This window comes from Ornithorhynchus anatinus, chromosome X1, assembly GCF_004115215.2.
Source record: "Ornithorhynchus anatinus isolate Pmale09 chromosome X1, mOrnAna1.pri.v4, whole genome shotgun sequence".
Classification (NCBI taxonomy): Eukaryota; Metazoa; Chordata; class Mammalia; order Monotremata; family Ornithorhynchidae; genus Ornithorhynchus; species Ornithorhynchus anatinus.
The window spans coordinates 109539696-109559389 of record NC_041749.1 but is presented as its reverse complement, the minus strand read 5'-3'; the positions used below and the strand labels follow the sequence as shown (position 1 = coordinate 109559389).

At 46.9% G+C, this 19694-nt stretch overlaps 1 protein-coding gene and 1 long non-coding RNA gene across 2 annotated transcripts in view; both read left to right on the top strand.

Annotated features, from left to right (window-relative positions):
* The window catches only part of LOC100092003 (adhesion G protein-coupled receptor E2), a 36754-nt gene extending 25416 nt beyond the window's left edge, over positions 1 to 11338 (top strand). Inside the window, 9 exon segments of the mRNA XM_039910282.1 lie at positions 368 to 547; positions 1866 to 1868; positions 2084 to 2278; positions 3325 to 3560; positions 4665 to 4728; positions 5591 to 5682; positions 7195 to 7375; positions 9295 to 9390; positions 11333 to 11338. Coding sequence (XP_039766216.1) covers positions 368 to 547; positions 1866 to 1868; positions 2084 to 2278; positions 3325 to 3560; positions 4665 to 4728; positions 5591 to 5682; positions 7195 to 7375; positions 9295 to 9390; positions 11333 to 11338 — 1053 coding nt within the window.
* Positions 11339 to 16122: 4784 nt separating this feature from the next.
* LOC120638062 lies at positions 16123 to 19463 on the top strand. The gene is made up of 3 exons (XR_005659525.1): positions 16123 to 16270; positions 17551 to 17736; positions 18384 to 19463. It is a non-coding gene; the product is annotated as an uncharacterized LOC120638062 (long non-coding RNA).
* Positions 19464 to 19694: the final 231 nt, after the last annotated feature.

Genomic DNA, 19694 nt, shown 5'->3' with positions numbered 1-19694 from the left:
GAGCTTGCCTGTGAGCTTTTCCAGCCTCCTCTCTCCTTTCCCTTCCCCACCTGCTTCTTTACTTTAAAAAAAAAAGTTAACCACTTACTATGCATCAAGCACTGTTCTAAGCACTGGGGTAGATACACGATTTTCAGACACAGTCCTTATCCCACATGGGCTCACAGTTTTAATCCCCATTTTATAGATGAGGTTACTGAGACACAGAGAAGTGAAGTGACTTGCCCAAGGTCACACAGCAAGCAATTGGCAGAATCAGGATTAGAACCCAGGTTCTCTAACAACCAGGCATGGGCTCTTTCCACTTGGCCAAGCTGCTTCTCCCCTGGGGAGCAACATGGCTCTGACCCGCTCACGCTGCCCACAGGATGTGCCAATCAGATGGAAGCAGGAGGTGATCTGTGCCTTCTGGGAGCGGGATAATGATGGGAGCGACCACTGGGCCACTAGAGGCTGTGAGAAGACGGGCAGCTCCTACAACAGCACCACCTGCAGCTGCACCCACCTCAGCAGCTTCGCCATCCTCATGGCCCAGTATGACATACAGGTGAGACCCAAGCAGGGCTCGACAGGTGGAGGGAGCCTTCAACCCAGTATGCACAAGACTATATATTGAGGATTAAAGTACTAGAGGAGGACATGCAGATCAACAAAAGTGTCAAAAGTATTTTCCAAGCCCCTACGGTGGGCAGAACAGTGTTCTAGGAGCTTGAGGAACACGTAAGAGAAGTAAAAGATACGATTCTTGCCTTCAGGGAATTTACAATCAAATGGCAAAGCCGGTGGACAAAAATTGATAGGTAAAACACGATTGAGAGTGCAAGAATAGGGAAGCAGCGTGGCCTAGCAGGGAAACAAGTGTCCTAATGGAAAGAGCATAGGCCTGGGCATCCAGAGACCCGGTTTTAATCCTGGATGTGTTGCTTGTCTGCTGTGCAACCTGTGGCAAGTCACTTAACTCCTCTGCTCCTCAGTTAAATCCTTTGTAAAATGGGGATTAAATCCTACTCCTTCCTTCTTAGAGTGTGAGTCTCGTGTGGGACAGGGGCTGTCCAACTAGATTGTCTTGTATCAACCCCAGCATTTAGTACAGTGTTCGCACTTAACAGGTACCATTGAAAACAGAATAGATGCAAAGAGTAGAAGTATTTAAATACTGATGATGATGTGTATTTAACTGTTTGGTATTCATTCGTTTGAAACTATCATTAATGAGTGCTGAGGTGGCTGAAGGCACTCTAATTAACGTCTCTTTTCCCCACCCTATTTTCCCTCCCTGTGTCCGTCTCCCCTACTAGACCGTAAACTCATTGTGGGTAGCAGTCATGTCTACCAACTCTGTTTATTGTACTCGCCCAAGCACCTAATACAGGGCTCTGCAAACAATAAGACTTCAATAAATACCAGTGATGGATTGATTGATTGATGGTATGCCTCTGAAGGAGGAGGACTTGATTAAGAAATGCCTCCTCGAAGAGGTATCAGTGCACTACACAGATTCATTCAGTCAGTCAGTCAATTGTATTTATTGAGTGCTTCCTGTGTGCAGAGCACTGTACTAAGCACTTGGAAAGTACAATTCAGCAACAAATAGAGGCAATCCCTGTCCACAAGGGCTCACAGTCTAGAATCGGGGAGAGAGACATCAAAGCAAGTAAACAGGCATCAGAAGCATCCATATAAATATATAGAATTGTAGATATATACAAATCATTAATATATTACTGTGTACATATATACACAAGTGCTGGCGGGGCGGGGGGGGGGGGGGCGGTGGCATTGAACAAAGGGAGAAAGCCGGAACGATGGGGAGGGAAGGGGGAGTAGAGAAAAAGGGAGATTTAGTCTGGGAAGGCCTCCTGGAGGAGGTGAGCCTTCAGTAGGGCTTTAAAGGAGGGGGCGGATAGAGATATAGATACAGACAGGCACAATCGTTAGCTACATGATTCCAAGAAGTTTAAATAAGCACTTCCCTTATGTTTGGGTTGAAAAAGTCAGAATCTAACTGAGAAGAAAGGTGTAAGACTGTAGCAAAAAAGCTGGAACAGAGAGACAATGATTTTTCCTTTATTCTGGGTTTCAGGAGGACCCCATGCTGACTCTGATCACCTACATGGGGCTGAGCCTTTCTCTGCTGTGCCTCTTCCTGGCCGCCCTCACATTCCTCCTGTGCCAAGGGATCCAGAACACCAGCACCTCCCTCCCCTTGCAGCTCTCTGTGGGTCTCTTCCTGGCCGACCTCCTCTTCCTCTCAGGAATAAAACGCACAGAGCCTGAGGTAAACAGTCAACGGAGTTTCTCTCTCCCCCGAATTGGAGAGGGGCCTTTTGCCTCCTGGAGGGCAGATGGGGCAGAGAGAGGAAAGAAGGACAGAGAAATGAACCCATGCCAACCTGGGCCAGTGATGTCTCTGTTCCCTGCCAGGCTGAAGCACAGAGCAGGGGCTTGAAAGTCAGAGGGTGTGGGTTCTAATCCCGACTAAACCACTAGTCTGCTGTGTGACCTCAGGCAAGCCATTAACTTCTCTGTGCCTCAGTTGCCTCATCTGTAAAATGGGGGATTAAGACTGTGAGCCCCACGTGGGACAACCTGATTACCTTATATCTACCCTAGCGCTTAGAACAGTGCTTGGCACATAGTAAGCACTTAACAAATACCATAATTATTATTATTATTATTACAGCACCAAGTTCGGGTTTAAGGAGTTAATCCCCCAGGCAGCATGGCACAGTAACTCATCTGACCTCCCTCGGGCACCCAGAAATCTCTTCTCCCCTGCACCATAATAATAATGATGATGGTATTTGTTAAGTGCTTATTATGTGCCAGGCACTGTACTAAGCACTGGGGAGGATACGAGCAACTCGAGTTGGACACAGCCCCTGTCCCACATTCATTCAATAGTATTTATTGAGCGCTTACTATGTGCAGAGCACTGTACTAAGCGCTTGGAATGTACAAATCGGTAACAGATAGAGACAGTCCCTGCCCTTTGACGGGCTTACAGTCTAATCATGGGGCTCACACTCTCAATCCCCATTTTACAGATGAGGTAACTGAGCCACAGAGAAGTGAAGTGACTTGCTCAAGGTCACAGAGCAGACAAGTGGCGGAGCCAGGATTAGAACCCATGACCTTCTGATTCCCAGGGCCCTTGCTCTACCCACTACATCATGCACCATTTCCTTAATACAGAGCACCAAGGATCTGTCCTACACTGAACAGGTCCAGGGACACTGAGGTTAAAGCCCTGGTAAGTTGTGGCCATTCTGCTTTAGGGGGTCAGTCCAACTTCCCCACTACTTTTCTTTTCTGCTCCTCCAGGTGTTATGTTCCATCATTGCTGGGGTGTTACATTATCTGTAGCTGGCCACCTTTACCTGGATGCTCCTGGAAGGGCTGCATCTCTTCCTCACTCTCAGAAACCTCAAGGTGGCTAATTACACCAGTGCAAGCAGGTTCAAGAAGAGGTTTATGTACCCCTTTGGCTATGGGATTCCAGCCGGGATCGTAGCCATTACAGCAGGAGTTGGCTACCGAGGATACGGGACCTCCACTCAGTAAGTGCGGGACTTGCCCTGATGGGGGAAATGAACACACCCAACTCACGATCTAGGGTTATTTCTTCAAAAAAAACTCCCAATTTCTTTTTATTTACCACATTTTTTCATGACACTGTATTTCAGTTTCTCATGGCAATTACATAAAAGGAAAAAATGGGTAAGTGCAGTTCAGTAGCATCAACTGCATAAGCAGTGCCCGGAGCATCCGAGACTGAGGCTAAGATCCAGAAAATAAAAATGAAACAATGCCAGGCCCTGACATCCAGGAGCCTAAAACCTAAGGCAGAGAACCCTTATATAGACCAAAACGATGACCAGTGAACACATATAGGCCTATGATTCGGGGAAAGACAAGACCACATAAGTCTTGTCGTCAAGCAGGGAACATGGAGATGAATGGAAAAGGCATCATTTAAAAAGCAGAATGAAAAAATGATCATGAGTATTCCTGACCCTTCTATCTTGCCTGGCTGTCACCCCCATTGGGGTGTTCCAGGGAGGAGAAGGAGGGGCCACCAGGTCCAAGTGAGAGGAGCCAGCCCTGACCCAGTGTCTTAGCACAACCCCAAATTTGATCCCATGTTCTCACGCTGCTAAGGAGCGAACCTCTCTGAGTGTTGGGGAAGAAAAGGGAGATGGCTCTTTGCCACCTTCCGCCCATTCCTTTCTCCGGCTCCACGGCTGGAGGTCGGAGGCGAGGCTGGGGTTCCCAACTCCAGCCCGGCCCATAATGTTATCGCATCAGGCTTCCTGTCTGGCTCAATGGGTGTGACATCACGGGCCTTTCAGCACTGATCCATTGACATCATGGGTCTTTCAGCACTGATCCATTGATCTAACTTGCCCCAACCATTTAATCACTGTCACTTAATGCAGGCAAGTGTGCCCAGTTCTCCTAGATTAAGGGATCCAAATCACAGTGCAACCCTTTCTGTAAATGAATTTTGATGTGTCTTTGACATTTAGAAAACCTAAAAGAAAATTTTACCATTTCTGGCTTGGCCAGGACACACTCCTGTTGCAAATGGGTTTCAATATATTTAATGCCCTCCCAAATTATCCTCAAAGATGAGCAACTGGATTATTTTTGCCTTTTTTCAGTTGCTGGATCAACACAAGGGGGTATATCTGGAGCTTCCTTGGACCAATATTAGTCATCATCTTGGTGAGTACTTAATGTTTTTCTCTAGGTTGAAAAGAGAGACCACTGTTCTTTGATGTCTCACTTCTCTTAGCATATCAAGCCCTTTTATCTGTTTCAGTCAAACATCTCAAAGGCTCAAAGGCGATGAGGGCCTAAAATTAAGTGATCACTTTGTAGAAAAAGCCATCTCAAACTGGCTAGAATAATCCTAAAATCTAGGAACCTGGGGCTAAAACAGGACATGCGGATGACTGGAGGTTGTCAATATTGTTCAGGAATAAAGCTGTGTGTGTGTGTGTTTAGGGGGAGGGCATGCGATAGGGCACTGGGTGGGAGGTGAGCCTGTGTAGGAGGGAGGAACATGATGGGATAAGGAATTGTGATTCAGATCCATCAATAGTATTTACTGAGCACCTATGTTCAGAGCACGATACTAAGCACTTGGGAGAGTACAATACAATTTTTGTGTGATATTTGTAAAGTGCTTACTATGTGCCAAGCACTGTTCTAAGTGCTGGGGTAGATACAAGTTAATCAGATTGGTCACTGTCCCTGTTCCACCTTAGGCTCAGTCTAAATAGGAGGTAGCACATGAATTGAATTTCCATGTTACAGATGAGGAAACTGAGGCCCAGAGAAGTGAAGTAACATGTCCAAGGTCACACAGCAGGCAATTGGCAGAGTGGGTTTAGAACCCAGGTCCTCTGAATCCCAGACCCTTGCTTTTCCTCTAGGCCACGCTGCTTGTCTTGTTGGAGCTTAGCTTAGTCTAGTAGTTTTATAAGAAATCTTGAGAGCGGGGGGGGGCATAGTTTTTTAAAAAGGTCATATACTCCTGCCCTAAAGACAGTTCAAAAATCAGTCATTCTTACCATTTCCACAGATAAATTTATTATTTTACCTGACAATGCTGTGGATTTTGAAAGACAGACTTTCTTCCCTCAATAAAGACGTTTCCACAATCCAAAACACAAGGTAAGATAACACTCACCACACACTGGAAATATTTCAGTGGGACCCTTTATACGGCAAAGTTGAAAAATGCTCTTCCTCTAGTCGTTCCTTCTTGGTCTTTTCACCAACTCTTCCTCTATCACTCCCTAACTGTGGGAGCCCCCCAGTGCTCAGTTCTGAGTGAGTAGCTTGGACAGGTGCTTGGTCTAAGCACTTGTTATTCCCTTACTCAACTACTGCCTCAGCCTCCTCCCTAACCTCCCTGCCTCCAGCCTCTTCCCTCTCCAGTCCATACTTCACTCTACTTCCTGAATCATTTTTCTCAAACATCATTTTGCATATCTCCCCACTCCCCCAAATCTTCCCATGGTTGCCCATTCCTCTAAGCATCAAGCAGAAACTCCTGACCATTGGTTTTAAGGTACTAAATCAACTCTCTCCCTGCTACTTATCCTTGTGCCTCTCCACCTAAACTCCAACTGGCACGCTCTGCTCCTTTCAAGCCAACCTGTTCACTGTGCCTCATTCTCCCTCTCTCACTGCTGGCCTCCGGCTCAAACCCTCTCTCTTGCTTTAAACTCCTTCCCTCTTCACATTCAGCAGATCACTGCTCTTCCCATCTTCAAGACCCTTCTGAAATCACATCTACTCCAGGAGGCCTTAACTGATTCATCTCTCTTCCTCTCAACCTATTTTATCGCCTACTGCCACCCCAGCACTTATGTAACCAAAATACTTTTTTATGGTTCTTGTTAAGTGCTTACTGTGCCACACACTGCACTAAGCACTGGGATAAGTAGAAAATAATCAGGTTAGACATCGTCCCTGCCCGACGTGGGCCTCACAGTCTAAGCAGGGGGGTGAACAGCTTTGAGTCCCCATTTTACAGATGAGGTAACTGAAGCACAGAGAAGTGATCATATTCATTCATTCAATCGTATTTATTGAGCACTTGCTGTGTGCAGAGCACTGTCCTAAGCACTTGGGAAAGTACAATATAGCAATAAAGAGAGACTTTCCCTGCCCACAACAAGCTCACAGTCTGGGGAGGGGCGGGGGAAGACATCAGTACAAATAGACATCAATTTATCTTTATACTCTATTGCTTCCCCCGCCTACAATTTTAGTGTCTTTTCCCTCAGTCTATTAGAAGATCCTCGAGGGCAGGGATCATGTTTACTAACTCAACTGTATTCTACCAAGCACTCTGCTCTAAAGTAAGTACTCAATAGATACTTTTGATTGATTGATAAGGCGTTAGAGAGAGCAAACTCAGAAAGAGCAACTAGACTTTTGAATTAGATTTAAGGCAGTCGAGCCAGAACTTGCAAATACTGGGCTCCACAGTCTTGGATTTTAGCCAGACCTCCTCAGCTTGAACAAGCCTCAAGTTGTGTAAATATCAATAATGGCAGCTCCGCAGACAAAGTCAAAGAACCGTCTGTTTGGGGATAATAGGAATGGGAGATGTGAGTGAGAATTGGAGAAGCAGACGGGGAGAGAAAGAGTACCTCACTAACTTGTATTTTTCAGGACACTAACATTTAAAGCCCTCGCTCAGCTCTTCATCCTAGGCTGCTCATGGGGCCTCGGCTTTTCACTGATGGAGCCGGTGGGTGACGTCCCCAAATCAGTCCTTGCCTACGCATTCACTATTACCAACAGTCTGCAGGGAGTTTACATCTTTGTGGTGTACTGTCTACTCAATTACCAGGTAAAACTAGCCCTATTTAGTCATTTCATCACCTTACCAGCAAAGCCCCAAATATTGGCTAACAATACCTCATTTTTTATTGCCATGTTTTTGTTATTTTCATTTTGTTTCTGAATGTATGTTCCAAATGACGTGTTCCTGATATCTTCCTAAAATATCTCTGAGTGGGACTTGCCTTTGGTTTGTTCTTCGGTTTTCTCTGTCACAACCTAAAAGAAGAATCTGGCCTCGATGGTGCTTAGATTTGGGTTCTCTCACTCAAACCTTGGATATGTCTATGTAAAGTTCCATCAGAAATCAAGATTATCGTTCCTAAGGATTTGATCTTCTTAAGGAAGGAACGTTTTACATGTACACAGACCCCAGCAAGAACAAAACTGGCACAAACTAGTGATTTATGGGAAGCAGCATGAAATAGTGGGTAGAGCATGGGCTTGGGAGTCAGAAAGTGATGGATTCTAATCCCGACTCTGCATTAGTCTGCTGTGTGACCTTGGGCAAGTCACTTCACTTCTTTGTGCCTCAGTTATCTCATCTGTAAAAATGGGGACTAAGATATGAGCCCCACGTGGGACTGATTACCTTGTATCAACCCCAGTGCTTAGTACAGTGCCTGGCACATAGTAAGCACTTAACAAATACCATTATTATTATTATTATTATTATTATTTTGCACTGATAACTTGATTTTACCCCACTCCTTCACTACCTACAAGGTCACTTCCATCATTGCAACCCTTATGACTGGGGCAACGTATGATGATGAGGACAATCATCACCTAGATGAGAGGACAGCATTTGTAGCTCATGGGCAGGCCTGGTGTAAAGTCAGTACTAGACCACTTGATGAGCCTGTATGCCGCTTAAGGACAGAGCTGACAGTCTAGGGGGGGAGACAGACAAGTACCAAAAACCCTGCCCTAGTGCAAGGTTGCCCTACTGATTGTACTGCAGGCTTTTCCAAGTCCCCAGTTGTCTTTCTATCCTACTGTCAGCTCAGAGAGCTTCATGGTAACCCCCAGAATCTGAGAAGATAGACAGGAAAACAGCACAAAGTCCCCAACACTCCCATCTAACAGGTGTCAATTGGGTGGACTTTTGAGACAATTTCCCAATTTTAGCCAGATGGGAGAAAGCAATCACACAGCGAAATTCCCAACCCTCATGATCTGAAAATTGGATAAGAAAATGTACTGTTTGTTAATCCTCTTTTGAATTTAGGGAATGAGGAGCAGGACCTGATTATGTCATTAACCAACCTGTAGGTTTGGGTTTATCACTTCTCTCCCTCTACAACCCAACCCTCACATTTCCCTCCTCTAGTGCTAACCTTCTCACTGTGCCTCGATCCCGCCTGTCTCACCACTGACTCCTAGCCCACGTCCTGCCTCCGGCCTGGAACGTCCTCCCTCCTTGAATTCAACAGACAATTACTCCCTCCGGCTCCTTCAAGGCCTTATTTCAGGCACATCTCATCCAAGAGGCCTTCCCAGACTAAACCGCACTTTTCCCACTCACTTCTGTATCACCTTGACTTGCTCTCTTTCCTCGTCCCCCGTCCCAGCCCCACAGCACTTACTTACATACCTGTTATTTTTGTTATTTGTTTTGGTGTCTGCCTCTCCCACTCTAGACTGTAAGTCCGTTGTGGGCAGGGAATGTGACTGTTTATTGCTGTCCTGTACTCTCCCAAGTGCTTAGTACAGTGCTCTGCTCACTGTAAGTGCTCAAAAAATATGATTGAATGAATGAAGGAATGAATTTGGAGAACAAGTTCTTGGTTTGGCCCATCATTAACCTGGCCAGAAATGGAGTACTGAATAGAATTGAGGTCTGAGGACTCATGTTCCAGGGCTCTTCATGCTAGCCCAAGTTGACTGCTCTCCATAATTCAGCTCTTAATGTTCCTCAATTCTCAGGTACGAGAACAATATAAGAAATGGTTTGCGGGGATGAAGAAAAGAACTGAAACTGAAGTTAGTGCACTCTCTGGCAGTAATAGCTATCCCCACCAGGTAAGATTCTTGTTTTATAAATGAACATTTGGGTTTGAATCAAACACCACTTCTAAATTTTTTTTTTGCCGCTCCATAAAAAGAATCTTGTCATTCTGCCACAAGCCAGGGATCACATTTCAAGTTCCTACCCACCAACAGGGCTCAAACATCCTGAGACAAAGTTTCTTATTCAATCCCTGGGTTTAGTAGACATTCTAACCAACAGATGGCTAAAACCAATAAACCCAGAAATCTCCATTGATAGACCTGCAAAATAAATTCTTTTTAGGTCTTTCAGCTCAATAACTCTGAACTGAGTTACCTGAACCTGCACATTCTCCTTCTCTTAAGGGGGTTACCCCAGTATTTGGTAATTTCCCATTACCATCAAACCTATGAATGGGAACAGACCGTGGTGTCTCCTTAGCCCCAAGCTCTGAAAGAGCTAAGACTGCTGCCTCTTTGGAGTTTGTGCACTAGAACTGGAAGAGACAGTATTTGGTGGCATGCTTCATATTCATTTTCCATAAATAATTTAAGGTCTTCTGGAAATAAACATTTATTAAAATGTTATTCTACAGATAAATCTCCACTCTGGGGACAATCACAATCAATTATTCATTCAGTCAGTCATACTTATTGAGTGCTTACTGTGTGTGAAGCACTGTACTAAGTGCTTGGGAGAGTACAATGGGAAGCACTGCTTATGGGAAGCAGAGTGGCTTAGTGGAAAAAGCACGGGCTTGGGAGTCAGAGGTCATGGGGTCTAATCCCAGCTCTGTCACCTGTCAGCTGTGTGACTTTGGGCAAGTCATGTAGTTTCTGTGTGCCTCAGTTACCTCAAATGGGAAATGGGGATTAAGAGTGTGAGCCCCACGAGAGACAACCTGATTACTTTACATCTACCCCAGTGCTTAGAACAGTGCTTGGCACATAGTAAGTGTTTAACAAATACCATCGTTATTATTATTATTATTACAATATAACAATATAAACAGATATGTTCCCTGGATTGGGAAAACATTTTAATGTTTCACAACCATTGAGAAAAGATCCTGGAGTCCAATGTTTGCTGATTATCTTTAGTGGCTTCCCTACTTTTATAAAACCTTAGCTTTTTTTCTCCTGGAGAAAAACTAGTGACTTAGAACAGGGCTGGCTTCAGTCATTCAGCTGCCCTATGACAGAGGTGAAGGGGACACTCCCCCATGCACACACATTCTACATGATGCTGTTAGATCCTGGTGCACGTACACACAATAGAACACCACATCATCACATGCACCGTTTTGAGGGATAGCATTTCTCTAATCCGTCAATTGATAGTATTTATTGACCTCTTACTGCGCGAAGCGCTTGGGAGAGTACAATACAAGAGAGTTGGTGGACACGTTCCTTGCCACAGTGAGCTCCACTATAGCCACCCCTCAACCAAGCGCTCTGGGAAACTTGACTCCAAGATGTCAACTTATGTCCCCTTTTAAAGGTCAACCTCCGTCAAACGGCCATTTTGGAGAATGGTTGGGCGGCCACCATCTTGGAGAGGACCCGTAGACCCTCGTGCCCTGTCCCTTGGCTTCCTGAGGTGGTAGTTTACCTCACCTATCATTTGAAACTAGTTGTGTGCAGAAGTTAAGTTCCCAGTCATTGTTCGACGTGTCTTTATTTCCTTTTTCCCTCCTTTTGTCTCACCAAAGCAGGAGGAGCCAAAAAATTCATCATAATTCACTAGGAAAAGAGACAGCAGTTCCTTCTGAAAAACCCAAACTACTCCAGGTTCAACACCAGAGTCTGCCTTGCAGTGGAGATGTAGAGATAAAGGGTGCTATCATTGCAAGCTAGGAGCTGCTCCTTTTGAGTGTGCGTATGATAAGAGAAATGGGGGGGGTGGGAAAGAAAATTGCTTTTGATATCAAATATTGCATGCAAGCCTTATCTGCTTTTTGCTCTCTGTCCTCAGAACTAATGCCACCACAAATGGAACTCAATGGCTCAAAAAGGGCAAACATAGTTAGCGATGTGGCTCCGTTGGGGTGAATGAAGCCATCATCCCCAGGGGAATTGGCAGCAAGGTGAAGCCATTAACATTGTCCCCACGGCTTTTTGGGTGGAGTGGGGCATCTGTAGCTCCCCCACCCGGCCTCCTGGAGCTAAAAAGGGGCCGGGAGTGGATCCAGGATTCCAGCTCCGCTTCTTGTCCCCTCTGTCCCAGTGCGTAAGCAGCTAGCCCATCCTGGGGCCAAGAGCCACCCCTGTTATTTAACTGGTGGTAGCAGCGGCAGAAGATGGTGGAGACCGGAGGGTTGCAGAGGCCTCTTTTTACCCCCTCTTCCTCCCTTTCCCTTATCTTCTTCCCATGCATAGCATCCCATCAGCCATTTCAGTGTTCACTCATATATCAGTTTATTCATTTCCTGTATTTGTTTAATTGCTAATTTGTCATCATTCACTAACCCTGCTCTTTTTCTTTAATCTACTGTATAGTTGTCAATTTGTGTATATTTGTATCTCCCTTTAGACTGTAAGTTCAAGTGCAAAGACCGTGTTTTTTACTTTTGGTGAATACTCCCAAATACTTAATACAGTGTTCTGCCCACAGTAAACTCAATAAATACTATTGATGATGATGTTCTCCTTCTTCCCTCTGTTCTCCCTGGCTTCCAGTTTAGGCTGGGGCCTTGTAGGATGAACTCTCGGCTCCGGGACCAGGGAAGAGGTTTTTGTCTCCCCCCCACCGAGCCCCTGACTCGACGGATGTGGGGCTTCTGACCCCAGAAGTTAGGTCTCCTCAAAGCCACACCTTCTCGGATCCTCATCCCCTCACAGTGATTGTGATGGCCCAAGCTAGTCCCAACTCACACATTGGAAATAGGGACAGGCCCGGATGTTTCCAGAGCAGGGAAACCGCTCACTCCTTAGGACTCCTCCCAGCAGGAAAGCTCTTTCACCTCAGATGTCAATCACTCACCTAATGTCATCAGCTGAAGCACAGCCAACTCTAGGGAAGGATTTGGGTGAGGGGGGTTCTGGGAAAGTGGAGAAGAACTTCAGCTTAGCCTAGTGAAAAGAACAGTGGCTTGGGAGTCAGAAGATCTGAGTTCAAATCCCCGCCCCATCACTTGTCTGCTGTGTGACCTCGGACAAGTCACTTCATTCATTCAATCATATTTATTGAGTGCTTACTGTGTGCAGAGCACTGTACTAAGCGCTTGGAATGTACAATTCAGCATCAGGTAGAGACAATTCCTTCCCAACAATGGGCTCACAGTCTAAAATGCATTTCAGTGCCTTAGTTTCCTCATCCGTAAATGGGGGATTCAACACTTGTTCTCTCTCCCCCTTAGACTGTGAGCCTCATGTGGGACAAGGATTGTCAGCCCTGATGATCTACTCCAGTGCTTAGTACAGTGTTTGGCACATAGTAAGGATTTAACAAATACTATAATTATTATTAATTATTAGAACCATGAGGGAATCCATATTCAGCACAAGAAGGAAAAGGGAATTCATGTTAGGTGCCTGAACTCACCAGGCATTTGGCATTTGGCATGGAGAAGCAGCATAGGCTAGTGGAAAGAGCATGGGCCTGAGAGTCTGAAGACTTGGGTTCTAATGCAGGCTCTGTCAACTGCTTGCTGTGAGACTTAGGACAATTCATTCAATTGTATTCATTTATTGAGTGCTTACTATGTGTGGACCACTGAACTAAGGAGTTGGGAGAGTATAATACAACAATAAAGTGACACATTCCCTGCCCACAATGAGCTTACAGTCTAGAGAACTCTCTTAACTTCTCTGTACCCCAGTTTCCTCAACTGCAAAATGGGGATTAAACAACTGTTCTCCTCCCTACTTAGACTGTGAGCCCCATACAGGACAGGGATAGTGTTCAACCTGATTAACTTGTTTGTACCCCAGCACTTAGAAGAGTGCTTCATTCATTCATTCAATCGTATTTATTGAGCACTTACTGTGTGCAGAGCATTGTACTAAGTGCTTGGAAGGTAAAATTCAGCAATAGAGATGATCCCTGTCCACACTGGGTTTAGAGTCTAGAGTGGGGAGGGAGACAGACATCAAAACAAGTAAACAGGCATCAATATAATAGAATTATAGGTATATACACACATATATATATATATTTAAATTTAAGTGCTGTTGGGGGGGGGAGTGGGGGAAGAGCAAAGGGAGCGAGTTGAGGTGATGCAGAAGGGAGGGAGAGCTGAGGAAAAGGGGGCATAGTCTAGAAAGGCCTCTTGGAGGAGGTGCACCTTCAGTAGGGCTTTGAAAGAGGAAAGCGTGATGGTTTGGCAGTTTTGAGGAGGGAGGGTGTTCCAGGCCAGAGGTAGGATGTGGGCCAGAGGTCGACAGTGGGACAGGCAAGATCAAGGCACAGTGAGAAGGTTAGAACAAGAGGAGCAGAGTGTGCAGGCTGGGCTGTAGAAGGAGAGAAGGGAGGTGAGGTAAGAAGTGCAAGGTGATAGAGACCTTGAAGCCAGTAGTGACACACAGTAAGTGCTTAACACATTACATGATAATTATTTGCCAGGAAGACTGAGGGACCAGCAGGGGGGCCTACCAGGGAAGCTGCTAAGGAAAGTAGAGCAAGGGGCTGGAGGGAACAGTTCCCCCAGGGGTTGAGTCCCACCGGAGCTGGGGCCACACACAGCCACCCCGACTCCTTAGGCTGCAGAGTCGCAGAGGGGATGCAGAGGAGGGGGAGGGGGGCTAGGAGGGTGTAGAAGGAGGGCTCCCCAAATGTCCCACCAAAGATGGGGTGGCAATGTGTCTACCAACTCTGTTGTATTGTACTCTCCCAAGGGCTTGCTTGACATATTGTAAGTACTTAACAAATACAACAATAATAATAATAATGACAATGATATGCACATCCTATCCTTCGGAAACCTCTAGGAAATAGTACACACAAATGGTCAGGGTAGTGGGAGCAGCAGAAGAGAAAGGAGAGGGAGCAAAATATGGGTCTGGGAATGAGGATTAGTGGTTTCTGCTTCTACCTCTGTCCTGGGCCTGCTGGGTGACCTTTGGTAAGCCACTTAACCTCTCTGGGCCTCTGTGTCCTCAATTCCAAAAGGGGGATAATTGGACCTGACTCTTTCTACCTCCCAGGGATGTTCTGAAGCTAAAATGTAAAGGTAACTCTCCCCAGCCCTCACAGGCCAGAATTTGAAGCACTGGAGCCCAACAAGGGTGTGGCACGTGTCACTGCTCTACCCAGTTCCATTCTCGGCAGGGTGCTGAGCCATCCAGGAGGAGAGGGATGGACAGGTGGTCTTGCAGCATACTTTCTCAACTAGCTGGGATTTATTGACTTTATCTTACTATTTTTTTCCCAAGTGTGCTTGTGACCACTCCCTCATCCCCCATCTTTTAGACTGGGAGCCCACTGTGAACACAGGACTCTGTCCTTGGACTTTCCCCAAGCACTGAGTAATGTACAGGGCTTTGCCCAGAGAGTGCTCTTCCCAAAAGCAATAATAATGGGCAATCATAATAACCCATGTGGAAAGTGCTGCCCAAATTCAGCATATTCAAATGAGTATTATTCAGAAGAAATAGACAGGCTGGAATTGGAAGGCTCACTCTGGGTATCTGGACAATCCTCTTCAGCATTAGGAAATGTGGTAATGGCCATTTTCAGGCCACCACTGCCAATGATGCATGATGGAGACCTGATCTAAATGACCAAAGCATTTCGGATGATGACAACCACCTGGGAAGTTTGGGGCAGTCCAGACAAGTTAGGCAACAGGCTTCTGAGCTGAGTGATCCAATTTCCTTCCTTTGATTGTCGTCATTCAGGTCTCTTTTATTCCTTTGCATAATAATGGGTTGCAGAAAAACCAAGCACCCAAAAACAAAACTACCATCAATGGTTTAATAATAATAATAATAATAAAGGTATTTGTTAAGCGTGTACTATGTGCCAAGCACTGTTCTAAGTGCAGGGGTAGATACAAGGCAATCAGCTTGTCCCACGTGGGACTCATTGTCTTAATTCCCATTTTACAGATGAGGTAAGTGAGGCACAGAGAAGTGAAGTGACTTGCCCAAAGTCACACAGCTGACAAGGGGCAGAGCTGGGATTAGAACCCATGACCTCTGACTCCCAGCCCAGGCTCTTGCCACTAAGCCATGCTGCTTCTGAATAATTATTGAGCACTTTCTGTGTGCAGAGCACTGTTCAAAGTGAGTGGGAGAGTACAACACAGTAGAGTTGGTGGACGTGATCCCTGTTCACAAGGAGCTTAAAGTCTAGTGGGGAAGACAGTACAATAAATTACTTAGAGGAGAAGCAGCATGGCCTAGTGGATAGAACACGGGGCTGGAAGCCAGAAAGACCTGGGTTCTAATCCCAGCTCTGCCTCTTGTCTGCTGTATGACTTTGGGTTTAACTTCTCTGGGACTCAGGTATCTCACCTGTAGAATCATTAGCTTGCATTCATTCAAGAGTATTTATTGAGCGCTTACTATGTGCAGAGCACTGTACTAAGCGCTTGGAATGTACAAATCGGTAACAGCATCTACCCCATCTACCCCAATGCTTCGAACAGTGCCTGGCACACATTAAGCCTTTAACAAATATTAAAGAAGGCAGATTGCGGGGAACACAGGTGAGGAGGATTTAGCCCGAATGGAGAAAAGTGCGCCGCCTTGTGGGGGGAAGTCCAGAGAGCAGCGTTTCTGCCGCCCCGGTCAGGCTCCCGCTCGGCCGTTCCGGGCTTGAGCGCGCCGCTCTACTCCGGGGCTCCGCCGTGAGGACCCCTGCCCGTCTGGGCAACGTGCCGGCCGCCAGCCAAAGCCCTCCCCCTTTCCTTCTCCAGGGCAACGCGCTCAGTACAATGCTGCTGCTGAAGACCCCCTTGGAGGGAGACAGGTGAGTCTCGTTGGGCCTCATTCCATCGGTGGTGTTTGTCGAGCTCTTACGTTGTGCAACAGTCTGGATTAAGCTCTCGGAAAAATAGAGTCCACAGAAGTCAGTGGTCTGCAGAAAAGGTGCCTGCAGCCTAGAGGGGGGTAGAGATGTGGAAACTATAGTTAAAGGGTAGAGGGTAAGGTCATGGACATCAGTGTGGTGGGGCTGAAGGGTGGTGGGGAATATCAGGTCCTCATGGGGTACTCTGAGGACTAAGCACCTGCCTGGAGGATGTGTCTTTGGATTGCTCCTGGTTTGCTTACATCACTGGTGGGCTCTCAACCCTGTGAATCGTGTCCTTGATGGGGCAGAGGGTACAATATAAGGATGGGGTTCATTCAGTCATATTTGACTACACACTGTGCAGGACAGTGGACTGAATGCTTTAGAGAGTACAGTATGGTAAAGGGTGTAAGTCTTTGCTCAGTACATGCAAAGGGCTTTCTCATTCAGGACCTGTATACGGCCCAAGTGACCGCAGCTTACCGCAGACCCCCTACTGGGAGCCAGCAAGAGGTTGTCTTGGAAGGTGCTGCGTTTGGGTGGGGGGGGGGGGGGGGGTTTGCCGCCACGTGAGCTGGCCATTGCTGGGGATTTCGCTTGGGCCCGTCCACCTTGCAGAATGCCCTAAGCGGTGCTATGTTAGGGTCGAGTCCAAGAAATATCAAGTTGCAGCACAACACGTCTCTTATGGCAGTATTAAATACAGATCTGTATGGGTGAGGACAGAAGTAGTCTGTTGCCCCTGAAGCGGGCGCAACCTCATCATCCAAAGGCAGGAGAGGGGGTAATTTGCATTCTTTGGTGGGCATGGTGTTGCTTCACACCGGCAAGATAATCCAATCAAGTGTGGCTCCAATTTTAACTGACAGGATGTGGCCGAAATTGGCGGCAGGTGCAGGTATGGCTGAAACTGAAAAACAGGGGAAGGGTGTGGGTGTGGCTGAAGTATGATTTAGGTAAATAGGGTAGACTGGAAAACGGAGTAAGGCCCGTTAAGATTTGGTTTACACACTAGAAAGCTTCCCCACTGATGGCACAGGCATAGTCCCAGCAGGTGACAGAGCCGACACAAGCACTCAAGTCTCTTGTACGAGAGGTATGCGCTTTCCACCGGCCCGACTACTCCTTTACTTCCACGGAGCTTCCTCTCTCTTGGAATGTGGCTGAAGCCCTGGTAATGTGTGGATATTTCACTTTAGGGATTAGTCGACCATCCCCACCTTTTTCTTCTCCTCCAGATCTTCTGTCCCATCATGGCCGGTGTGGGACATTGTCAGTGGGGGTCCACTGCACCTGCATGTTCTTGAAAGCCAGCACAGGCAGTTTGAGGAAGAGGCCCAGGAAGCCCTTGGCTCCAGGTTTCCAGCTGTGACCATGGCAGTTTCAGCAAGAGTTGGCTACCGTAGGTAGGGGGTCTTCACTCGGTAAGTGCAGAGTTTGCCCTGAATGGGGAAATGTATAGACCCAATTCATGACCTCTAAGAAATAATTTTTATCTGTTTTTCAATTCCACGTGGCAAACACTTCCCCATGGGTAGGGATCGAGCCGGTGAAGTTTGATATCCCACTGCCTAGGGAGAAGGCTGGGATTAAGGTAAACGATAGTTGACTGAGATGGAGGATAATTTGTAAATGCAAATGAATAGAGACCTCTTGTACCTGGAGCACAGATTTGCTTCAAAGTACCAAGACTCTCTTCTCCTCCTACCCTGAGGCGGCTCCCAAGCAAATGTAGACTTAAATGGATTCCAGAGACCAAGTGGAAAAAATGAAGTGGGATGTCATCCATTTATTCAATCGTATTAAGTGCAGAGGAGGGATGGGCCACTTTTTTTTTTTTCCTGACCCGATACCCAGCAGAGGGAAAGGGTTTTGGGCGGGGGGGGGGGGGGGGGGGGGGGGGTTCTTAATTTCAGAATTCAAAACAGCTGTAGAGCAGGTTACTCAAGGTGATCTCCAAACAGGCCAAGTATTTGACATTTCTTGAGGGCAGGTATTCCAAAGTTAGGGTAGAAAATGATCAATTGAAAATGCTTCTCTTTGACCTGAACCCTCCCATGTTCTCGTGCAGAAGGAGTGTGACCAGTGATGACTCTGGAATGCAATCGCTGGGATTGGAGGGATCCAAGTTCCAGGATCATCAGGTGGCCTTGGGTCCGTGTAACAGTGAATGCCCCGTGGCTTGCTGGGAGCTGATGGGGACAGGAAGACTTCCATAAAGAGCAAAGAACAGGGGTGGCTATCAGACTGGGTCCAAAACAATTGTGCAGTGGGTGGCATTGGAAGATGTGTGTGTAGAAGTGAGTGAAAGTAACCCGTTGCAGGCCAGAGCCAGGTGGTTTGACTGGCCCTGCTGGGAGAGGGAGCCAGAAACAGCCTCTGGCAGTGGGTTAAGGTGGGCTCTGGGCATTGGACCTGGAACAAGGGCATGATGGTGATGTGGGAGGTGGGGAGGGGACTGAAATAAGAGTTGCCTGTGGTTCAGGAAGAGAAACTCCCAGGGTCTAAGTAGGCCTTGGTGAGCCAACAGCTGGTCCAGGAATGCTGGGGAAGGCAATAGCTTACTCAGTCACCCAAACCAAGAGTGGGCTATAGTAAGTGGGAAGTCTAACTTGAGCCAATTTTCTCCCCAAAACAAGCCTCCCGCTACCCTGGGAAGCAGTGGGTGACTGGGGCCATTAGAGCCAACAGTGAGTTTCAAATGAGGAAGGGGAGAGAGGGCAGGGGGTGGAGATTTTTCCAAGGGAATTAGGTAGACCCATCCTTTTTTCAGGAAAGCAACCCCAGGCCCGGCAGGAGGTGGTTCTCCCTGAAGCCTGCAGTGCCACGTGTCCTCAAAGCATGCGGGAGGTTGTGCAGGGTGATGACCTCGGCTTGGCTGTGGCCCCTGCTATGGTGAGCCAAGTTTCTAGGGATGGGTGGGAAGAAAGGGAGAGAAAGGACTAGGGGCTGTCCCCACTCCTGCTCTGCCCAGATGCCCCTGACTCATTTCCACGGGCAAAATGAGGGAATTCATTCCTGTTTCTCCTTGCAGCCAAGTCAATTTTTAGTATTTATATTTGGATGAGCGTATAGGGTGGTGGTCTCTTTCTTCCCCCCCGCCCCTGCCCCCACACACTTTGCCCATATTTTAAGGAATGAAACAGTCCCTTTTCTGGCTTAAGTGATGATGCATGAGTGCTTACTGGGTGCAGAGCACTGTACTAAGACCTTGCTAGAGGAGGGGAGAATAGAGTGGAGGTCAAATCACAATCCATACTATCGCGGTGCTGCTCCTCTATCCTCCTTCCCAGTCAGTAAATCAGTGGTGGTGACAAAGGGCTTATTGTGTGCGGCACACTGCACTCACCGCTTGGGATAGTACAGTACAATCAAGTAGGAA